We start from the raw sequence: 22606 nt of genomic DNA on the forward strand, positions 1-22606 counted from the left end.
ATTTGCGTTCTGCCGGGCTGCGTCGGGCGCAGCCGCGGCGACGCATGCGTCATGCGCCCCTATATTTAACATGCGTTAACAATGCGTTGCATTGCGTTTTGTGACGCATGCGTCTTTTTTGGCGCACGCGTCAGAGAGCGCAGAGGACGCAGCAAGTTGCATTTTTTTTCCGTCCAAAATCATGCCAAAAAAGGACGCATGCGTCACAAAACAATGCGTTTTGCATGCGTTTTGGTTTGCGTTGTGCGTTGCGTTGCCGACGCAGCACCGCACAACGCAAATGTGAACGTAGCTTAACATGGGGGCGCATGGACATGCGTTGCATTGCGTTTTGTGACGCATGAGTCTTTTTTGGCGCACGCGTCAGAGCGCAGAGGACGCAGCAAGTTGCTTTTTTTTTGCGTCCAAAATTACTCCAAAAAAGGACGCATGCGTCACAAAACAATGCGTTTTGCATGCGTTTTGGTTTGCGTTGTGCGTTGCGTCGCCGACGCAGCACCGCACAACGCAAATGTGAACGTAGCTTAGAGCTTCCATAGGAGTTAAGAGGGTAAGTGTCAGCCAGGTGTTGCTAATCAAATGCTTTGTATTAATTATTTAAAGCACCACTCCAGCATTGCTGTTTTTTTCAGAGCTGGAGTGGCGGTTTAAATGTAAGCCCCCAGCCGCCGTTCCTATAGTCACTTTCACCTTTTACCCACGCCGCTCTGGTCCTGCAGCGCCATCTTGTTCTCCTAACTTCTCACTGGCCGTAAGTCAGAACTTATGTCACAAAAGCTGAATGCAAGTCTATGAGAACCAGAACGAGGCTCTCAGATGCAGTGGAAAGTGACCTTTGCCAGGCTCCGTGAAACACTGGTCACTCCTCGCCGGAGACACTGGAAAAGGATGAAGATGAAGGCACGTGAGTATCAGACAGGGAGCACCACTTCCATGGTATAATAAAAAAAAACACTGGAGTGGTGCTATAAGTGCAACCATCTCTATAAAAGTAGAAGTTTTGGCAGTTTGCTGATTTGGAGCATTCATGTATGATAGGAAGGACATCAGTAATAATATTAAGAGAAGCAATTGTTGCTGCCCAACAATCTGGAGTAATAAGACCACTTCCAAACAAATTGGAGTCAATCATTCTAAGTGAGAAAGATCGTTCACAAGTGGAAAACATTCCAAACAGTTGACAATCTTGAGAACATTTGACATTCTAGCAAATTAATCCCAAGGTCAGACCGTGCAATTCTTAGAAAAAAAATTACAAACGATCCCCAAGAGCTACAGCTCAGAGTCTAAAGGCCTCAGTAGCTTCTAGCAACTAAGATTTTATAATTTTTATAATTAGGTCCAATATTTTGTGTTGTGTTTATAAAATGAATGTTTTCAAAATAGGAAATCATGTCATTGTCATTTTTAATTGAATATTGGGACGCCCTTTCCTGAAAAATCCGTACATGTAAAAAATGTAATTTGGCAAGTAATGGGTTAAAGGCGTTGTCTCATTTTTTTTTATAAAAGGCAAAACTGCAATCAACATTGCAATTGATCTCTTATCAAAATCCTATCTGTTCTGAAGATCAGTGGGATTTGTCATTCTATAATTTACAGCTCATTGCCTAGGTTACCGGCCACTGCTGCCGTCTATTAGAGGTGGTCGGTTTCCTAGGAATGAAGTGCATGCTTGGTAGCAGAAACTGAAAACGCCAGCGGCTTGACCAATCAAAGCGTCAGTCATCAGGAGTGCAGCACCCGCCCTGGCACGCAGGAATCAGGGGAAAAGTGTGTTCCCGAAGACAGAAGACATAAGACAAGCCCTTTAAAGAGATTTTGCCCAAAAAAAAAGCAATGATCACCTATCCACAGGCGCTTTACTCACCCCTACTTCTTCCTATCTGTAGTCAAGGGCAGAAAGGTTACTCTAAACCCGCTATTCATTTTCTATAAAGTGACAGGTGACAGATCTACTCAGCTCTCTCGGTCAGAACAAAAGACACTAAATGTTGTGTCTGCACAGCTCCACAACCATGCCGCTCTAACTATAGAGAAGGGGCTATTTCTAAATGTTATCATATTCTCTACTATTGCCAAAGTTTCCAAAAATCCCCAAAATATCAAGACCAGATCTATACTGTAGATATATACATGCTCAATTCTGGCTGCCTAAAGTGAACACTAGGGGGAGCTCAGCGCTAACAGTCATGTTATAAAGTTCAACAGTGGCTGTATAAAGTCGTCTACAGTGAGCCCCCCCTAGTGGTGGCCGCAGAAAGACAGAATTTTATCAAATAAAACTGCAATATCACAAGTCAGACCCAAAGTTGTTGCCAGCCATTAATCTGTAGTCCCTGAAAGGCATATACATTGAGCTGCATTGCCCTCCTGCTACCCTTCTCTGCTTTACAGTGTCGGTATTCACACACCAGGAGGCGCAGGATGAACATTAGCAGCGGGATACCTCTGCTTGCTGTGAGTATACCTTTATCTTCTAACATTAGCATCCTATATACTATGAAACACTCGGAGATATGATCAGGCGGGATAAATTATCATGCAAAGATTAGGATGGACGTGGATATGGCGCACACAACGGGCGAGTGAGGTGATGAGTGAAATATGCGCATCAGACCCCTGATATACACCCGGGCGGGGGATCAGCCCCGGCTCCGCACATCCCTTTGGCCGAACACTGACATCTTTCCTGCTAGTTAAAGCATTTGGCACCGAGCAAAATCATTTCTTTGTTATGACAAGTGCCAAAAATGTCAGTGATGTAACGCAGTTCAACGATAGTGCGTGCTAAGGTTTCACCAAAGGGAACGACAAAGGAGATTATACACAGGCAATGGGGCGGACAGCGACTGACAGGACTGGAGGGGAACCAAGAAGTGGGATACCAAAGCCATATAATATCAGCGCTGTATGATAGCAGTACAATATAATACCAGGACCATATAATATCAGGGATGTATGATATCAGTACAATATAATACCAGGACCATATAATATCAGCGCTGTATGATAGCAGTACAATATAGTACCAGGACCATATAATATCAGGGATGTATGATATCAGTACAATATAATACCAGGACCATATAATATCAGCGCTGTATGATAGCAGTACAATATAATACCAGGACCATATAATATCAGCGCTGTATGATAGCAGTACAATATAATACCAGGACCATATAATATCAGCGCTGTATGATAGCAGTACAATATAATACCAGGACCATATAATATCAGCGCTGTATGATAGCAGTACAATATAATACCAGGACCATATAGTATCAGGGCTGTATGATAGCAGTACAATATAATACCAGGACCATATAATATCAGCGCTGTATGATATCAGTACAATATAATACCAGGACCATATAGTATCAGGGCTGTATGATAGCAGTACAATATAATACCAGGACCATATAGTATCAGGGCTGTATGATAGCAGTACAATATAATACCAGGACCATATAATATCAGTGCTGTATGATATCAGTACAATATAATACCAGGACCACATAATATCAGCGCTGTATGATATCAGTACAATATAATACCAGGACCATATAATATCAGCGCTGTATGATAGCAGTACAATATAATACCAGGACCATATAATATCAGCGCTGTATGATAGCAGTACAATATAATACCAGGACCATATAATATCAGGGCTGTATGATAGCAGTACAATACAATACCAGGACCATATAATATCAGGGATGTATGATATCAGTACAGTATTATAATAACAGGACCATATAGTATCAGGGCTGTATGATATCAGTACAATATAATACCAGGACCATATAATATCAGCGCTGTATGTTAGCAGTACAATACAATACCAGGACCATATAATATCAGAGATGTATGATATCAGTACAATACAATACCAGGACCATATAATATCAGGGCTGTATGATATCAGTACAATATAATACCAGGACCATATAATATCAGCGCTGTATGTTAGCAGTACAATACAATACCAGGACCATATAATATCAGAGATGTATGATATCAGTACAATACAATACCAGGACCATATAATATCAGCGCTGTATGATATCAGTACAATATAATACCAGGACCATATAATATCAGAGATGTATGATATCAGTACAATATAATACCAGGACCGTATAATATCAGGGCTGTATGATATCAGTACAGTATAATAATAACAGGACCATATAATATCAGAGATGTATGATATCAGTACAATACAATACCAGGACCATATAATATCAGCGCTGTATGATATCAGTACAATATAATACCAGGACCATATAATATCAGCGCTGTATGATATTAGTACAATATAATACCAGGACCATATAATATCAGGGCTGTATGATATCAGTACAATATAATACAGGGACCATATAATATCAGAGATGTATGATATCAGTGAAATGTAATTCCAGGACCATATAATATCAGGGCTGTATGATATCAGTACAATATAATACCAGGAGCATATAATATCAGCACTGTATGATATCAGTACAATATAATACCAGGACCATATAATATCAGCGCTGTATGATATCAGTACAATATATTACCAGGACCATATAATATCAGGGCTGTATGATATCAGTACAATATAATACAGGGACCATTGTTGTGAATTCTGCTTTTGGGCTCCCTCCGGTGGTTGTAGATGGTAATGCAGTTGTACCCGGACTGCAGGATTGGACAGGTGTATCTGCTAATTGCAAAGCTGACTGGGGTATTTAGCTTTGCAGGACTCATTAGTCCCTGCCAGTTGTCAATGTTCCTTTGAAAGTGTTTGTCCTGCCTGGCCTCTCCTGCTTGCTGCCAATTCAGCAAAGATAAGTGTTTGCTTCATTTTTTTAGACACACTGCTGTGTGTTTATTTTCTGTGCTGTTTCTATTTTGTTCCTGCTAGACTGTGCCTGATGTTTTTCTCAGTCTAGTTGGATTCGCTGGAGTCGCAGATATACTCTCCACATCTTTAGTTAGGTGGTGGAGTTTTTGTATTTTTCTGCTGTGGATATTTTGTAGTGTTTTATGCTGACCGCATAGTATCCTGTACTATCCTTTCCTATCTAGGTAGAAGTGGCCTCCTTTGCTTATCCCTGTTTTCAGTCTGCGTGTGTCTTTTCCTCTCCTACTCACAGCCATTATTTGTGGGGGGCTGTCTATCCTTTGGGGGTCTACTCTGAGGCAAGAGAGTTTTCCGATTTCCATCTTTAGGAATTTTTAGTCCTCCGGCTGTGTCGAGGTGTCTAAGTCTGGTTAGGCACACCCCACGGCTACTTCTAGTTGCGGTGATAGGATCAGGGTTTGCGGTCAGTAAAGTTACCACTGCTCCAGCGAAGGTCATTTCATGCTGCTCCAAGGCCACCTGATCATAACAGTTATTTTTGAAACTCAAAAATTTGGATCTGTCACCAAAAAATAAATCAGGAGTGGGAATCTTAGGTTCTAAAGCAGGAGTCTGAACAATATAATCCGAAATACCCTGTACCCTAGCAGCAAGCTGATCCACACGAGAAGCTAACTCCTGAACATTCATGTTAGTACTAGGTTCCTCAGCCACCCAGAGATTAAGAGGGAGGAGAAGACAGATCAAACTGAAGAAAAAAAAATGGCTCAAGACCTTTCCTCCCTTCTTCTCAGATGCATTTAACTCATTGTTGGCCAGTTGTACTGTTATGATCAGGAGAAGCATGAAATGAACTTCGCTGGAGAATGTGGTAACTTTACTGACCGCAAACCCTGATCCTATCACCGCAACTAGAAGTAGCCGTGGGGTGTGCCTAACCAAACCTAGACACCTCGACACAGCCGGAGGACTAAATATCCCTAAAGATGGAAATAGGAAAACTCTCTTGCCTCAGAGTAGACCCCCAAAGGATAGACAGCCGCCCACAAATAATGACTGTGAGTAGGAGAGGAAAAGACACACGCAGACTGAAAACAGGGATAAGCAAAGGAGGCCACTTCTACCTAGATAGGAAAGGATAGTACAGGATACTATGCGGTCAGCATAAAACACTACAAAATATCCACAGCAGAAAAATACAAAAACTCCACCACCTAACTAAAGATGTGGAGAGTATATCTGCGACTCCAGCGAATCCAACTAGACTGAGAAAAACATCAGGCACAGTCTAGCAGGAACAAAATAGAAACAAGATCAGCACAGAAAATAAACACACAGCAGTGTGTCTAAAAAAATGAAGCAAACACTTATCTTTGCTGAATTGCCAGCAAGCAGGAGAGGCCAGGCAGAACAAACACTTCCAAAAGAACATTGACAACTGGCAGGGACTAATGAGTCCTGCAAAGCTAAATACCCCAGTCAGCTTTGCAATTAGCAGATACACCTGTCCGATCCTGCAGTCCAGGCACAACTGCATTACCATCTACAACCACCGGAGGGAGCCCAAAAGCAGAATTCGCAACAGACCATATAATATCAGAGATGTATGATATCAGTGAAATGTAATTCCAGGACCATATAATATCAGGGCTGTATGATATAAGTACAATATAATACAAGGACCATATAATATCAGAACTATATGATAGCAGAACTATATAATACCAGAACCACATAATATCAGGGCTCTATGATATCAGAACAATACAATACAGGGACCATATAATATCAGAACTATATGATACGAGTACTCGATAATAAATGGATGTTATAACTGCTATTCTTTACCTGCAAAGATTGCAGCTCTGGAGAACATTAGTGGATGTGATCTGATCTTAGACGCTGCAGATAGTGAAGTCATAAAGCCTAATATTAATGAAGGATTGTCTCTAAACGATTTAAGATGAAAGCGCATGATCAAGGTATAAGACGTCTGTTTGTCCGGCAGAAACCATTCCCTGTAACTGTATCACCTCGCAGCCGTCTCAGCACATTCTTTTTTTAACACTAACTTCCAGTTTCTATAAAAAGGATTATAGGGAAAAGGGTTATTCCTGGACTGTGGGTGATTTGTCAGCAGTGGCCTCAATAACCCCAGAGAAGGATGATGTTCAATATATGACAGCCGAAAAAGAGAACAAAGTCTAAACAGTGAGCTTTACATTTACATATCAGAACAACAATGTGATACTGATATTATGTGCTAGAATATAACTGGTATAGTACTGCCCCCTATGTACTATAATACTGCTCCTATGTACAAGGATATAACTACTATAATACTGCTCCTATGTACAAGATTATAACTACTATAATACTGCCTATATGTACAAGAAGGTAACTGCTATAATACTGCCCCTATGTACCAGAAGGTAACTCCTATAATACTGCCCCTATGTACAAGAATATAACTACTATAACACTGCTCCTATGTACCAGAATGTAACTCCTATAATACTGCCCCATGTACAAGAATATAACTGCTATAATACTGCTCCTATGTACAAGAATATAACTACTATAATACTGCTCCTCTGTACAAGAATGTAACTACTATAATACTGCACCTATGTACAAGAATGTAACTCCTATAATACTGCCCCTATGTACAAGAATGTAACTACTATAATACTGCACCTATGTACAAGAATGTAACTACTATAATACTGCTCCTATGTACCAGAATGTAACTCCTATAATACTGCCCCTATGTACAAGAATGTAACTCCTATAATACTGCCCCTATGTACAAGAATATAACTACTATAATACTGCTCCAATGTACAAGAATATAACTACTATAATACTGCTCCTATGTACAAGAATGTAACTACTATAATACTGCACCTATGTACAAGAATATAACTACTATAATACTGTCCCTATGTACAAGAATATAACTACTACAATACTGCTCCTATGTACAAGAATATAACTACTATAATACTGTCCCTATGTACAAGAATATAACTACTATAATACTGCCCCTATGTACAAGAATATAACTACTATAATACTGCTCCTATGTACAAGAATGTAACTACTATAATACTGCACCTATGTACAAGAATATAACTACTACAATACTGTCCCTATGTACAAGAATATAACTACTATAATACTGCTCCTATGTACAAGAATATAACTACTATAATACTACTCCTATGTACCAGAATGTAACTACTATAATACTACTCCTATGTACCAGAATGTAACTACTACAATACTGCCCCTATGTACCAGAATATAACTACTATAATACTGCTCCTATGTACAAGAATATAGCTACTATAATACTGCTCCTATATACCAGAATGTAACTACTATAATACTGCTCCTATGTACAAGAATATAACTACTATAATACTGCTCCTATGTACAAGAATATAACTACTATAATACTGCTCCTATGTACAAGAATATAACTACTATAATACTGCTCCTATGTACAAGAATATAACTACTATAATACTGCCCCTATATACAAGAATATAACTACTATAATACTGCTCCTATGTACAAGAATATAACTACTATAATACTGCCCCTATATACAAGAATATAACTACTATAATACTGCCCCTATGTACAAGAATATAACTACCATAATACTTCCTGTGTGTACAAGAATATAACTACTATAATACTGCTCCTATGTACAAGAATATAACTACTATAATACTGCTCCTATGTACAAGAATATAACTACTATAATACTGCCCCTATATACAAGAATATAACTACTATAATACTGCTCCTATGTACAAGAATATAACTACTATAATACTGCCCCTATATACAAGAATATAACTACTATAATACTGCCCCTATGTACAAGAATATGACTACTATAATACTTCCCGTGAGTACAAGAATATAACTACTATAATACTGCTCCTATGTACAAGAATATAACTACTATAATACTGCCCCTATGCACAAGAATATAACTAGTATAATACTGCTCTTATGTACAAGAATATAACTACTATAATACTGCCCCTATGTACAAGAATATAACTACTATAATACTGCTCCTATGTACAAGAATATAACTACTATAATACTACTCCTATGTACAAGAATATAACTACTATAATACTGCCCTCTATGTACAGGAATATTACTACTATAATACTGCTCCTATGTACAATAATATAACTGCTATAATACTGCCCCCTATAGGAAGGCACACATATATTATTCTATGTATCTCTGGTTTCTTTGTTCTGCTCTTGGACACCTCTCGGTCTCTGACACTTCGTATCGGGTGTCACAGGCAGCAGAGATCTTGGCTCGCATTCTCTGAGAATTAAATATAAAGCTTCTAAATAATTCTACAACAAATGACCGGCAGCTGCCTAAATCCTCAGCAACCAGCATTGATTCTGCGCTGTTCGTGTATCGTCTGGTGATTTTCTGTGTGGTCTCCCGACATCACTGCGCAGAGGTCAAACATCAATCTTCATTCCAGAATTATAAATGAAACTGTTTAAAATAAGTAAACTTGGGAAAACATCGGCGATTACTCCCCACATCTGAAAGATAGAACTTAATTAGATTATATGTAACAGAGGAAAAGCCGGATCTCAGGAACCTCCATCCTCGCCAGAAGAGCTGAGAAATGGTGCTAAGTGTTAGATGGGAACACTAGGAATACTGTTACATAACAAGTCCATATTGATGAGTCCTAGACTGGACACTTATGGCCGGCCCAGGATAGTCACCCACATTGCCACCATCCCGGAAGATCTTCATAGTTATGCAGTAATACTGTCCATTCTCCATATCGCTGTCCTAATATGTGGCACTGCGGACTATAAGTACCATATGTTTTACTCTGAAACACTGAAGCTGAGAATCGGGAGAAGATTCATGGGGTGGTGCATTCTTCAGGTCCCTCCTTATCTGTTAATTTGTTATAGACATAATGGACCAGCTCCTTCATCCTTCTTCACCTGATTGACAGCTCTGTCCTTATTTACTGTAGAAGCCATGGGCTCCTTCTTCCTTCTTCACCTGATTGACAGCTCTGTCCTTATTTACTGTAGAAGTCATGGGCTCCTTCTTCCTTCTTCACCTGATTGACAGCTCGGTCCTTATTTACTGTAGAAGCCATGGGCTCCTTCTTCCTTCTTCACCTGATTGACAGCTCTGTCCTTATTTACTGTAGAAGCCATGGGCTCCTTCATCCTTCTTCACCTGATTGACAGCTCTGTCCTTATTTACTGTAGAAGCCATGGGCTCCTTCTTCCTTCTTCACCTGATTGACAGCTCTGTCCTTATTTACTGTAGAAGCCATGGGCTCCTTCATCCTTCTTCACCTGATTGACAGCTCTGTCCTTATTTACTGTAGAAGCCATGGGCTCCTTCTTCCTTCTTCACCTGATTGACAGCTCTGTCCTTATTTACTGTAGAAGCCATGGGCTCCTTCTTCCTTCTTCACCTGATTGACAGCTCTGTCCTTATTTACTGTAGAAGCCATGGGCTCCTTCATCCTTCTTCACCTGATTGACAGCTCTGTCCTTATTTACTGTAGAAGCCATGGGCTCCTTCTTCCTTCTTCACCTGATTGACAGCTCGGTCCTTATTTACTGTAGAAGCCATGGGCTCCTTCTTCCTTCTTCACCTGATTGACAGCTCTGTCCTTATTTACTGTAGAAGCCATGGGCTCCTTCTTCCTTCTTCACCTGATTGACAGCTCTGTCCTTATTTACTGTAGAAGCCATGGGCTCCTTCATCCTTCTTCACCTGATTGACAGCTCTGTCCTTATTTACTGTAGAAGCCATGGGCTCCTTCTTCCTTCTTCACCTGATTGACAGCTCTGTCCTTATTTACTGTAGAAGCCATGGGCTCCTTCATCCTTCTTCACCTGATTGACAGCTCTGTCCTTATTTACTGTAGAAGCCATGGGCTCCTTCTTCCTTCTTCACCTGATTGACAGCTCTGTCCTTATTTACTGTAGAAGCCATGGGCTCCTTCTTCCTTCTTCACCTGATTGACAGCTCTGTCCTTATTTACTGTAGAAGCCATGGGCTCCTTCATCCTTCTTCACCTGATTGACAGCTCTGTCCTTATTTACTGTAGAAGCCATGGGCTCCTTCTTCCTTCTTCACCTGATTGACAGCTCTGTCCTTATTTACTGTAGAAGCCATGGGCTCCTTCATCCTTCTTCACCTGATTGACAGCTCTGTCCTTATTTACTGTAGAAGCCATGGGCTCCTTCTTCCTTCTTCACCTGATTGACAGCTCTGTCCTTATTTACTGTAGAAGCCATGGGCTCCTTCATCCTTCTTCACCTGATTGACAGCTCTGTCCTTATTTACTGTAGAAGCCATGGGCTCCTTCTTCCTTCTTCACCTGATTGACAGCTCTGTCCTTATTTACTGTAGAAGCCATGGGCTCCTTCTTCCTTCTTCACCTGATTGACAGCTCTGTCCTTATTTACTGTAGAAGCCATGGGCTCCTTCATCCTTCTTCACCTGATTGACAGCTCTGTCCTTATTTACTGTAGAAGCCATGGGCTCCTTCTTCCTTCTTCACTTGATTGACAGCTCTGTCCTTATTTACTGTAGAAGCCATGGGCTCCTTCTTCCTTCTCCACCTGATTGACAGCTCTGTCCTTATTTACTGTAGAAGCCATGGGCTCCTTCTTCCTTCTTCACCTGACTGACAGCTCTGTCCTTATTTACTGTAGAAGCCATGGGCTCCTTCATCCTTCTTCACCTGATTGACAGCTCTGTCCTTATTTACTGTAGAAGCCATGGGCTCCTTCTTCCTTCTTCACCTGATTGACAGCTCTGTCCTTATTTACTGTAGAAGCCATGGGCTCCTTCATCCTTCTTCACCTGATTGACAGCTCTGTCCTTATTTACTGTAGAAGCCATGGGCTCCTTCTTCCTTCTTCACCTGATTGACAGCTCTGTCCTTATTTACTGTAGAAGCCATGGGCTCCTTCATCCTTCTTCACCTGATTGACAGCTCTGTCCTTATTTACTGTAGAAGCCATGGGCTCCTTCTTCCTTCTTCACCTGATTGACAGCTCTGTCCTTATTTACTGTAGAAGCCATGGGCTCCTTCTTCCTTCTTCACCTGATTGACAGCTCTGTCCTTATTTACTGTAGAAGCCATGGGCTCCTTCATCCTTCTTCACCTGATTGACAGCTCTGTCCTTATTTACTGTAGAAGCCATGGGCTCCTTCTTCCTTCCTCACTTGATTGACAGCTCTCTCCTTATTTACTGTAGAAGCCATGGGCTCCTTCTTCCTTCCTCACTTGATTGACAGCTCTGTCCTTATTTACTGTAGAAGCCATGGGCTCCTTCTTCCTTCTTACTTGATTGACAGCTCTGTCCTTATTTACTGTAGAAGCCATGGGCTCCTTCTTCCTTCTTACTTGATTGACAGCTCTGTCCTTATTTACTGTAGAAGCCATGGGCTCCTTCTTCCTTCCTCACTTGATTGACAGCTCTGTCCTTATTTACTGTAGAAGTCACGGGCTCCTTCTTCCTTCTTCACCTGATTGACAGCTCTGTCCTTATTTACTGTAGAAGCCATGGGCTCCTTCTTCCTTCTTACTTGATTGACAGCTCTGTCCTTATTTACTGTAGAAGCCATGGGCTCCTTCTCCCTTCTCCACCTGATTGACAGCTCTGTCCTTATTTACTGTAGAAGCCATGGGCTCCTTCTTCCTTCTTCACCTGATTGACAGCTCTGTCCTTATTTACTGTAGAAGCCATGGGCTCCTTCTTCCTTCTTCACCTGATTGACAGCTCGGTCCTTATTTACTGTAGAAGCCATGGGCTCCTTCTTCCTTCCTCACTTGATTGACAGCTCTGTCCTTATTTACTGTAGAAGTCACGGGCTCCTTCTTCCTTCTTCACCTGATTGACAGCTCTGTCCTTATTTACTGTAGAAGCCATGGGCTCCTTCTCCCTTCTCCACCTGATTGACAGCTCTGTCCTTATTTACTGTAGAAGCCATGGGCTCCTTCTTCCTTCTTCACCTGATTGACAGCTCTGTCCTTATTTACTGTAGAAGCCATGGGCTCCTTCTTCCTTCTTCACCTGATTGACAGCTCGGTCCTTATTTACTGTAGAAGCCATGGGCTCCTTCTTCCTTCCTCACTTGATTGACAGCTCTGTCCTTATTTACTGTAGAAGCCATGGGCTCCTTCTCCCTTCTTCACTTGATTGACAGCTCTGTCCTTATTTACTGTAGAAGCCATGGGCTCCTTCTTCCTTCTTCACCTGATTGACAGCTCTGTCCTTATTTACTGTAGAAGCCATGGGCTCCTTCTTCCTTCTTCACCTGATTGACAGCTCTGTCCTTATTTACTGTAGAAGCCATGGGCTCCTTCTTCCTTCTTCACCTGATTGACAGCTCTCTCCTTATTTACTGTAGAAGTCATGGGCTCCTTCTTCCTTCTTCACCTGATTGACAGCTCTGTCCTTATTTACTGTAGAAGGCATGGGCTCCTTCTTCCTTCTTCACTTGATTGACAGCTCTGTCCTTATTTACTGTAGAAGCCATGGGCTCCTTCTTCCTTCTTCACCTGATTGACAGCTCTGTCCTTATTTACTGTAGAAGCCATGGGCTCCTTCTTCCTTCTTCACTTGATTGACAGCTCTGTCCTTATTTACTGTAGAAGCCATGGGCTCCTTCTCCCTTCTTCACTTGATTGACAGCTCTGTCCTTATTTACTGTAGAAGCCATGGGCTCCTTCTTCCTTCTTAACTTGATTGACAGCTCTGTCCTTATTTACTGTAGAAGCCATGGGCTCCTTCTTCCTTCTTCACCTGATTGACAGCTCTGTCCTTATTTACTGTAGAAGCCATGGGCTCCTTCTCCCTTCTTCACTTGATTGACAGCTCTGTCCTTATTTACTGTAGAAGCCATGGGCTCCTTCTTCCTTCTTAACTTGATTGACAGCTCTGTCCTTATTTACTGTAGAAGCCATGGGCTCCTTCTTCCTTCTTCACCTGATTGACAGCTCTGTCCTTATTTACTGTAGAAGCCATGGGCTCCTTCTTCCTTCTTCACTTGATTGACAGCTCTGTCCTTATTTACTGTAGAAGCCATGGGCTCCTTCTTCCTTCTTCACTTGATTGACAGCTCTGTCCTTATTTACTGTAGAAGCCATGGGCTCCTTCTTCCTTCTTAACTTGATTGACAGCTCTGTCCTTATTTACTGTAGAAGCCATGGGCTCCTTCTTCCTTCTTCACCTGACTGACAGCTCTGTCCTTATTTACTGTAGAAGCCATGGGCTCCTTCATCCTTCTTCACCTGATTGACAGCTCTGTCCTTATTTACTGTAGAAGCCATGGGCTCCTTCTTCCTTCTTCACCTGATTGACAGCTCTGTCCTTATTTACTGTAGAAGCCATGGGCTCCTTCATCCTTCTTCACCTGATTGACAGCTCTGTCCTTATTTACTGTAGAAGCCATGGGCTCCTTCTTCCTTCTTCACCTGATTGACAGCTCTGTCCTTATTTACTGTAGAAGTCATGGGCTCCTTCTTTCTTCTTCACTTGATTGACAGCTCTGTCCTTATTTACTGTAGAAGCCATGGGCTCCTTCTTCCTTCTTCACCTGATTGACAGCTCTGTCCTTATTTACTGTAGAAGCCATGGGCTCCTTCATCCTTCTTCACCTGATTGACAGCTCTGTCCTTATTTACTGTAGAAGCCATGGGCTCCTTCATCCTTCTTCACTTGATTGACAGCTCTGTCCTTATTTACTGTAGAAGTCATGGGCTCCTTCTTTCTTCTTCACTTGATTGACAGCTCTGTCCTTATTTACTGTAGAAGCCATGGGCTCCTTCTCCCTTCTTCACCTGATTGACAGCTCTGTCCTTATTTACTGTAGAAGCCATGGGCTCCTTCTTCCTTCTTCACCTGATTGACAGCTCTGTCCTTATTTACTGTAGAAGCCATGGGCTCCTTCTTCCTTCTTCACCTGATTGACAGCTCTGTCCTTATTTACTGTAGAAGCCATGGGCTCCTTCTTCCTTCCTCACTTGATTGACAGCTCTGTCCTTATTTACTGTAGAAGCCATGGGCTCCTTCTTCCTTCTTAACTTGATTGACAGCTCTGTCCTTATTTACTGTAGAAGCCATGGGCTCCTTCTTCCTTCTTAACTTGATTGACAGCTCTGTCCTTATTTACTGTAGAAGCCATGGAATCCTTCTTCCTTCTTCACCTGATTGACAGCTCTGTCCTTATTTACTGTAGAAGCCATGGAATCCTTCTTCCTTCTTCCTCTGATTAACAGCTCTGTCCTTATTTGTTGTAGAGATAATGGAGCGGCTCCTTCCTCTTTCCTTACTTGATTGACAGCTCTCTACTTATTTGTTTATAGATAAACATCTGTCAATCCAACCCAGAGAGAGGTCAGCAGGGGGCTGTTCCTCCTCATTTCTGTGTTTTGGAGAAAATGATAGCTGGTTCCAGCTTTAGTCTTTGTCCCCGATTCTTGTAGCCCATGGTCAGGGTGACAATTCTTCTGAAGTGAACATTAAGAACAGCCTTGTCTGAAATGCATGAGAGTGCAGGTTATGGACTGTGGATATATCACGATCCCTACATAAAAATGAGTTCATAGGATGATACGGATGTGGAGGTATCAGAAAGGAGGAGGTTCACGGTGTTCTGGTCCGGTGGCCAAGGACTACTGATGTGGCTGCTGACCAGGATTCTCCATATCTTTTTGTTCAACTCTAGTTATTTGTACATTGGATAACAATAAATGCCCCATCTGGGGGAAGGTGGTGCCAGATATAGGTGCCAGAAGAAGCTACCATCCAAATGTAGGAGCCTATATGATGGATGCAGAATGTATTTGCAGGAGAATCTGACCACCGTATCAGACCCGATTATTTTGCGCTGACATTGGGGATTAGGGGACAGAAGCCTCTTTGTTTAATCGGAGCTCAAGCTGAATGAGACGCGTGATAATATTTTTGATCCAGTCAATCCAATCTTTTGAGGAGTTGAAGAAGTCGACAATATTTGTATTGTTCTGCTCCGGGTACATGAATGTCAATGGGAGCGGGGGTGCAGGGAGTTTTTCTGAGCTCGCACCGGTGGCTCGTGTCCTTGTCGACATCTGAGGGAATTAGCTCAAGGCGTTCTTAGATCTGCCGGGAGATTTCACAGAAACATTGTTTCTCCCATGAAATATTAATTCCAGAAGTTTGTTCTGTTCCAAGAAACACAAAAGCTCCAGTCATTGGATGGTGATTTTCACCCCACTTGTCTAATATGAATATATGGGAATTGTAAAGCTCGGCTTTCCAGCCATTCCTAAAATATTTGGGGCAATGAATTTGGGAATGAGGGGGGTTGTGCGAAGAGTGATTAGGGGAACAATGATGAAGGAGGAGGGTGGGAAAATGGGAGCAAGAAAGGGCATAGATTCTATAGAGGGGGCCCACACATCTGCTATAGGGTCCATACCGATGGGGCCCAGTCCTATTTGGTTCTATTCCCAGTTGAAACTTGGTGGACAGACACTGGCCAGCATTTTCTTCTCCATAAAATCTGCATTGTTAGCAAACATTGGGTCAATAATTGGCTCAAGGGTCATCAACACCAGACCTTCTGTCCTGCAGGGTAAAAACCAGCACTATAGTGGGGCCAGCTGTGACTTTCTGTAGGGCCCGCTATCTTTTATGAACACCACTGGGCCCCGGTGATGTCGGACAGGTTAAACAGGTTGTACAGGAACACGGCGAGGTTAAAGCTACACCTGGGAACCTTCATCGACTGCAGCAAGTGAAAATGGAAGTGAACATGTTCCTACGGTTAGACGGTACTGACCCTGTGGCTATCACCTAGGGAGACACTGGCCACAACGTAGGCGGTCTACAGCTCGCACTTATACGTCAATTATGCTACACCGTACATGTGTTTCCTATTTATCACCATTGCTGATGGCAGAATAGGTGTATTTAAAGGGTTATTCTCAAAAATCGTAGGAATCTGACCTCTGGGATTCCTCATCAATCTTGAGATTGTGACTCTGAACTTCTTGAATGGACTAGTGGTGGGCATGCTCGACCTCCACTCCATTCATTATCGATGGCATAGCCGGAGAAGGAGGAATACAGCACTCCATTATGTTCGACGGTCTCATAGAGTTGTACGCCTTCACTTCATTCTGTACAGACCAGTTCCTGTGGTCCAGAACCCTGCTCTCAGGATCTCCAGGGGTCCCATAGGTCAGATCACGAGAGATCATACATTTCTTCTGCATCCTATGGATAGGGAAGACTTTACGATTTTGGGAATAACACTTTTTAACCCCATTCTCAGTCCAACCCTGAAATACATCATCCCCACGTGAGAACATCCCACCCCTGCCGGGATTGTTTCCCAAATAATGAGGCTAATCATGGCGAATTTGGGACTTATGACAACTATGTTGTATATGTCAGGGGGAAGAGGACATTAAAAGAGCAGCTATTATGGATGACAATGGATGTCAGACAGATCGCCCCTGTCCCGGAAACCCAAGAGTTTGGAGCATTCTGGAAAAAGAAATAAGTGATGTCCCCACAGAGCAGCGTCTGGCAGAATGGAGCCCCCCATTGTAGTATTCTCTACACTGACGAGTCCCAGGCAGGACAGCACGGTCTGTGTGGGGGATGGGAAGTGACAACTGCTCAGACGGAGTCACTAGGCAGGTGGAGGAGTCAGAAGCGAGGACACGGTATGTGAATTCGGTATGTCACATTGATTCCCTCTCCCTATTATTCCCCTGTCGCCTGTTTATAGACGAATTATCTGAAAGCTTCTTCTTTTCTCCATCTCTGACAGCCGTGGGGAGAAGGAAGTTTACCTTCCAGGGATTACGCCGAGGGTGAAGAATGTTCTTTAGAGAACACACAAAGGTATTTGGAGTAAACTCTTCGCTCCACTTGATAAAGTGACTACGAGGTGATGGGTTTTGGTCATCGCTGACGCACCGGCCAAGGCGGACGAGTACGGACTGATCCCCCAAAATAAAGTTGTGCCCCCATCTGTGCCAGCTTACATAAACTATAATGGAGAATGCCGGTCTGGGTGATGACTCACGGGTAAAAAAATGCATGTTTAACGCTGGAGCGAAAGTAGAAAAATATTGTGAAATTTACAAACATTCTTGGAATCTCGACATGGCAGGACACGGAGATCCTCTGATTGGCGACTGATGGACTTAAGCTTAAAAGGAAGTGAAGACGATAATCTGACGACTGACAGACGTACGGTTTGTTCTGGGGGTTATGTAACTTTGCACAACATGCAGGGGCATGTGCCCCCCGATACTGGGTGCCAGGAGGGCACCAACATGCCGCTATGCTGTAGAATGTATATATAGGGGTACGATGTAATTGACTGTCCTGGATAAGGAAAAGCCAAGCTGCAACGATACAACCTTATGTTTTAAATTTCTTTTTGATCACGACCATAGATAAAGGCCCTCAGTCCATGACCCATATTAGGTAAGACTGGGGGCGGTGTCTGCAAAATCCGCTGTCTGCAAAATCCGCTGTCTGCAAAATCCGCTGTCTGCAAAATCCGCTGTCTGCAAAATCCATACAATCCAGGGGATAGTCTGTGAATCTACTGATACAAGTGAATACCTTGCCACAGTATTGGTAATGAAGAAAAGTACCGTATATTTAAGTACATATATTTACCCTACAACTCTATTATCTGATTCCTTCACATCATCGAGATCTCGTCTTGCTGTAAGTGACTGGAAACGGTCTTGTTTCCTGTATAGAGGGGTTGGACCAGGACGCACATGACACCTAGTCCTGTACTGATAATCTTCTGCTGATAAAACACTGAATGTATTGAAACGGCAACACACAGCCCAGTAAGTGATGCATCGCTGGTATCAGGGTATCTGCCCCTACACCATGCTGCTCTCAGATTACATAACCTGCTGACAGATTCCCTCTAAAAGTATTTAGCTTCTAGCGAAAGACAATAATGCCACTGTTCACTGACAGCAATTTTATGTCTTGAAGACAAAGTGGAAAAAAAAAAATGGTGTTGAGGTCTCCTTGCTAAAGTCAATTTTCACTCTCGTACTCCTTAAGTTCACACTCACCAGAAAGGGTAAACCCTCTAATCCTACCAGCCGTCCTCTTCACCCCAAGTCCTGACACAAGTGTCCACCTGTCACACGCTGAGCGTCCAGGAAAGAAGCTACACGGTCAAGTGTTTAATCCACAAACAGATGATATCCAAGAGCAACCCGAGCTGGCAGTGCCCGCACCTGCGCCAACACACGCAAACTGCACCAAGAGAGATGAGCAAAGACCCTGACATTTTTTGGGGGGCAGATTTGATTGGGTCTGAGCATTGCGTTCCGATCTCACGCCGATTTATACGGCCATCTTAGGAACTCGCCTTATTTCTTAGGCCGCCCCGGCTCCCCGGTCGTCCCCCTTGGATCCCGGTCGTCCCCCCTGGATCTTCAGTTCATTTGCTGTCACTTGGGGGCAACACATGTTATTTTTTTACAGGCCCCTACCCCACGTGACCGCGGGAACCTCAGATCCGGAAGAACCGACGTCCCGCAGGAAGACAGGGGAGCAGAGGCGTACAGACTTAACTGAGGACCTAGGGCAGGTGAGTGTCATTTCTTTTTTTTTTGTATTTTAACCCCTTCCAGGCCATCCAATGAATCTACCACAATGGCTGGTCACCGTTTTACTGGATTCTTGAAAATCAAATTCTCAAAATTTTAGGAATCACCAGAATTCAACATTTTTCAAGAAATTTGTAACAAATGTGATTTGATACAGACCGATTTTCTAATTTCTAGCAGCCAGTCCTATCAGTTCTTACGGAAGCCTGGCTAATGAAGGGGGTCGCAACTCAAAATAGCGAGAATAAGCTTTATAGAGCAAATGAAAACTCCCATCCGGCTTCCATAACCCTCATCATCTGATAGGCGAGTCCAATAAATGCTGGATTCTGCCGGTATTACAGAACACGTCAGCCCCCTTCCTTGCTTACTAACATGGCGGTTCCTATAGAGAGGGGGTCACACCACTACTCCCACGCGTTTCGCTTACCTTCGTGCCCATGCATGCCTTCCCTTTCTTGTATTCCTTCTGGCCGTACCGTTTATCCAGCTTGTTCCATAAGGCTTTGGCTTTCCAGGTGGTCACCTTGGACTTGAGTTTGCTGTAGAAATGCCGATAGTCCTTGGGATCAAGGTCAAGCTGCCGAGTGAGGATGTTAAAGGCCTGCAGGGTCCCTTTACATGTCGTGGCCTGGATAAAGTTTTCAAAGAGCTGTCCGGCTTGTCCGTGCTTGTCGTCATCATTCTCCCCCATAATTCAGGTTGTCAGTGGTCGGGTCTAAAAGACACTACATAAGGTGGGAAACGTCTTGGTCTTGGCTTCTTTTGCAACACCTGCAATGAGGAAGAGCACATGTAAGTTAGGAATCTGCAGTGAGTTTTCAAGAACGACATTTTACTATTGCTTTATAGTGATTGTGGCTCCGTTTTTTCAATGCCAAGATGTGAACACTAGAGGGCACTTATTGCATACAGGCTTATCATTACAATCAATGTATCAGCAGTACGCAGTTAGTGCCCTCTAGTGGTGGCTACGCATACACTATGTGTTATCTTTTAAATTGAAGTCTTCGCAGGAGATACGGCGATCTAAATCCGAACAAAAAGAGTGCAAACCACAGAAAAGATCTAAAATAAATAGATAGATACATGGATAGATAGAAAAAGAAAACAAAAAGTAGCACCAAAAGAAAATAAAGGGTGCAAAATATCCTTCCAGGTATGTACCAAACCTCATGCTATGGTCCAAAAGAAAGAAGCCAGCTCTCAAATAGGGCCAATAAATCACTTATTTTTTCTATTGGAGTGCTGCCTTCGTTCTTTTGGATGATAGATACATAGATAGATAGATAGATAGATAGATAGATAGATAGATAGATAGATAGATAGAAAAACAATAGATTAATAGACGATAGATAGATAGATAGATAGATAGATAGATAGATAGATAGATAGATAGATAGATAGATAGATAGAAGGAGGGATGGATAGATAGTCAGAAGGAGGAATAGATAGATAGATAGATAGATAGATAGATAGATAGATAGATAGATAGATAGATAGATAGATAGATAGATAGATAGATAGAGGGATGGATAGATAGAGGGATGGATAGATAGAAAGATGGAGAGATATGGATAGCTGGATAAGGGAATTGATAGATATTAGATAAAGAGATATGAAATAGAGAAAGAAAGAAAGAAAGAGAAAGAAAGAAAGAAAGAAAGAAAGAAAGAAAGAAAGAAAGAAAGAAAGAAAGAAAGAAAGAAAGAAAGAAAGAAAGAAAGAAGGAAAGAGAAAGAAAGAAAAAGAAAGAAATGGATAGAGAGGTAGAAAGATAGATATTCTTACTATGGTCTCCAAATTATACTTCAGATCCACAAGTAGAGAGCGGAGTAGCTGACTCAGAAAACACAGGGAGGAAACCAAATTAGGACACAAATCTTGGTTCCCCCATAGAGAAATAGTATTAGGCAGGAAGATGGTTCTGTGGGTCTGACTGTGGATTACTCCATCCTCCCGAATATAACAGCCAAAGCTGGACGCACCACCGGGGGCTTAACTGCTGGAAGGACAACAAAGGCTCCGCCACCAGCGCTCACACACTTAAGGCTCCTTCTCTTTTGCAACTTTTAAGAAAACAAAAAGAAAACTTCCTCCCATCAGACAGAAATGTATCTCTGTAGAAATTCTACTGAGACGTATAATTGCTTTCTCCATTTCTGGGGAAGCTGAGCGACAACCATTATAGCTGCTGTTACTGCTCCCAGGGGGCTCAGTCATCTTTTCCAGACTCAGAAAAGGCAAATATGACTTATTATACAATATGGAAAGTATGATGTTTTGCAGCACAAGAATATGCCACTCAGGGGAGTAGGAAAGCTGGGTGACAGCCCTCCGTGACTGCTGCACTGGTGGTCCGAGAACAGAGGGACTGCGGCACCTGCTTTATTATAGGGTCCAATAGAACAGCCGCTCTGATGTGGGAAAATGTTTCTGGCTTTGGAAGAACGTCTGGTAAAAATGAAGAAAAAAAAGCTAAAAGTAAAAAATAAAAAAAACAGCGTTGACTTATTCAGGACGCCTCCCAGGCCAGACGTTCCAAACCACAATTAGACACTCCTTGCGAAAACAGAACATGGCAGCCACGCAAAAACTTCTGTAGTTCTCCCTCAGCTCTCATGGTTTCTCAAGACAGAAAACCGGCATCACAAGATTTATTCCTGAGCACACGAAAGGATTTTTTTTTTTTAGTTAACTTTTATGGCAGGAAGAAGCACAAGTGAATGTTGCAGGTTAATTAGCTTACAATATAACGACGGTTCAGATGATCTATTATCTATCTATCTAGAAAACAACATTCATTTAGTTTATGTGGCGACATTTTGGCTCAGAATTGCAGAGTCTTTTCCTAGCATAATATATGGTGAATGAACTACATAGAAGTAGATGAATAAATACAAGTGATCAAGACACGGTCATTACACAAGGAATCCAAAAATTCTATCTATCTCATATCTATTGTCTCATATCTATAGCTATTATATTTACACATCTGCAGATGTATCTATTATCCTTCTCATATCTATCTCATATCTATC

The 22606-nt window shown here is 42.2% G+C and overlaps 2 protein-coding genes across 7 annotated transcripts in view; one reads left to right on the forward strand and one right to left on the reverse strand.

The window, feature by feature from the left end:
• The window catches only part of DKK3 (dickkopf WNT signaling pathway inhibitor 3), a 413056-nt gene that overhangs the window by 195616 nt on the left and 194834 nt on the right, over positions 1-22606 (forward strand). The window lies entirely within an intron of this gene.
• The window catches only part of MICAL2 (microtubule associated monooxygenase, calponin and LIM domain containing 2), a 264685-nt gene that overhangs the window by 173091 nt on the left and 68988 nt on the right, over positions 1-22606 (reverse strand). For all 5 annotated transcript variants that reach the window (XM_069740179.1, XM_069740178.1, XM_069740180.1 and 2 more), the window contains exon 2: positions 19996-20339. In XM_069740179.1, the coding sequence (XP_069596280.1) occupies positions 19996-20259 (264 nt within the window). In that variant the 5' untranslated portion in view covers positions 20260-20339. The remainder of the gene's footprint in view (positions 1-19995; positions 20340-22606) is intronic.

The sequence above is a fragment of the Ranitomeya imitator genome, chromosome 9 (assembly GCF_032444005.1).
Source record: "Ranitomeya imitator isolate aRanImi1 chromosome 9, aRanImi1.pri, whole genome shotgun sequence".
Taxonomy (NCBI): Eukaryota; Metazoa; Chordata; class Amphibia; order Anura; family Dendrobatidae; genus Ranitomeya; species Ranitomeya imitator.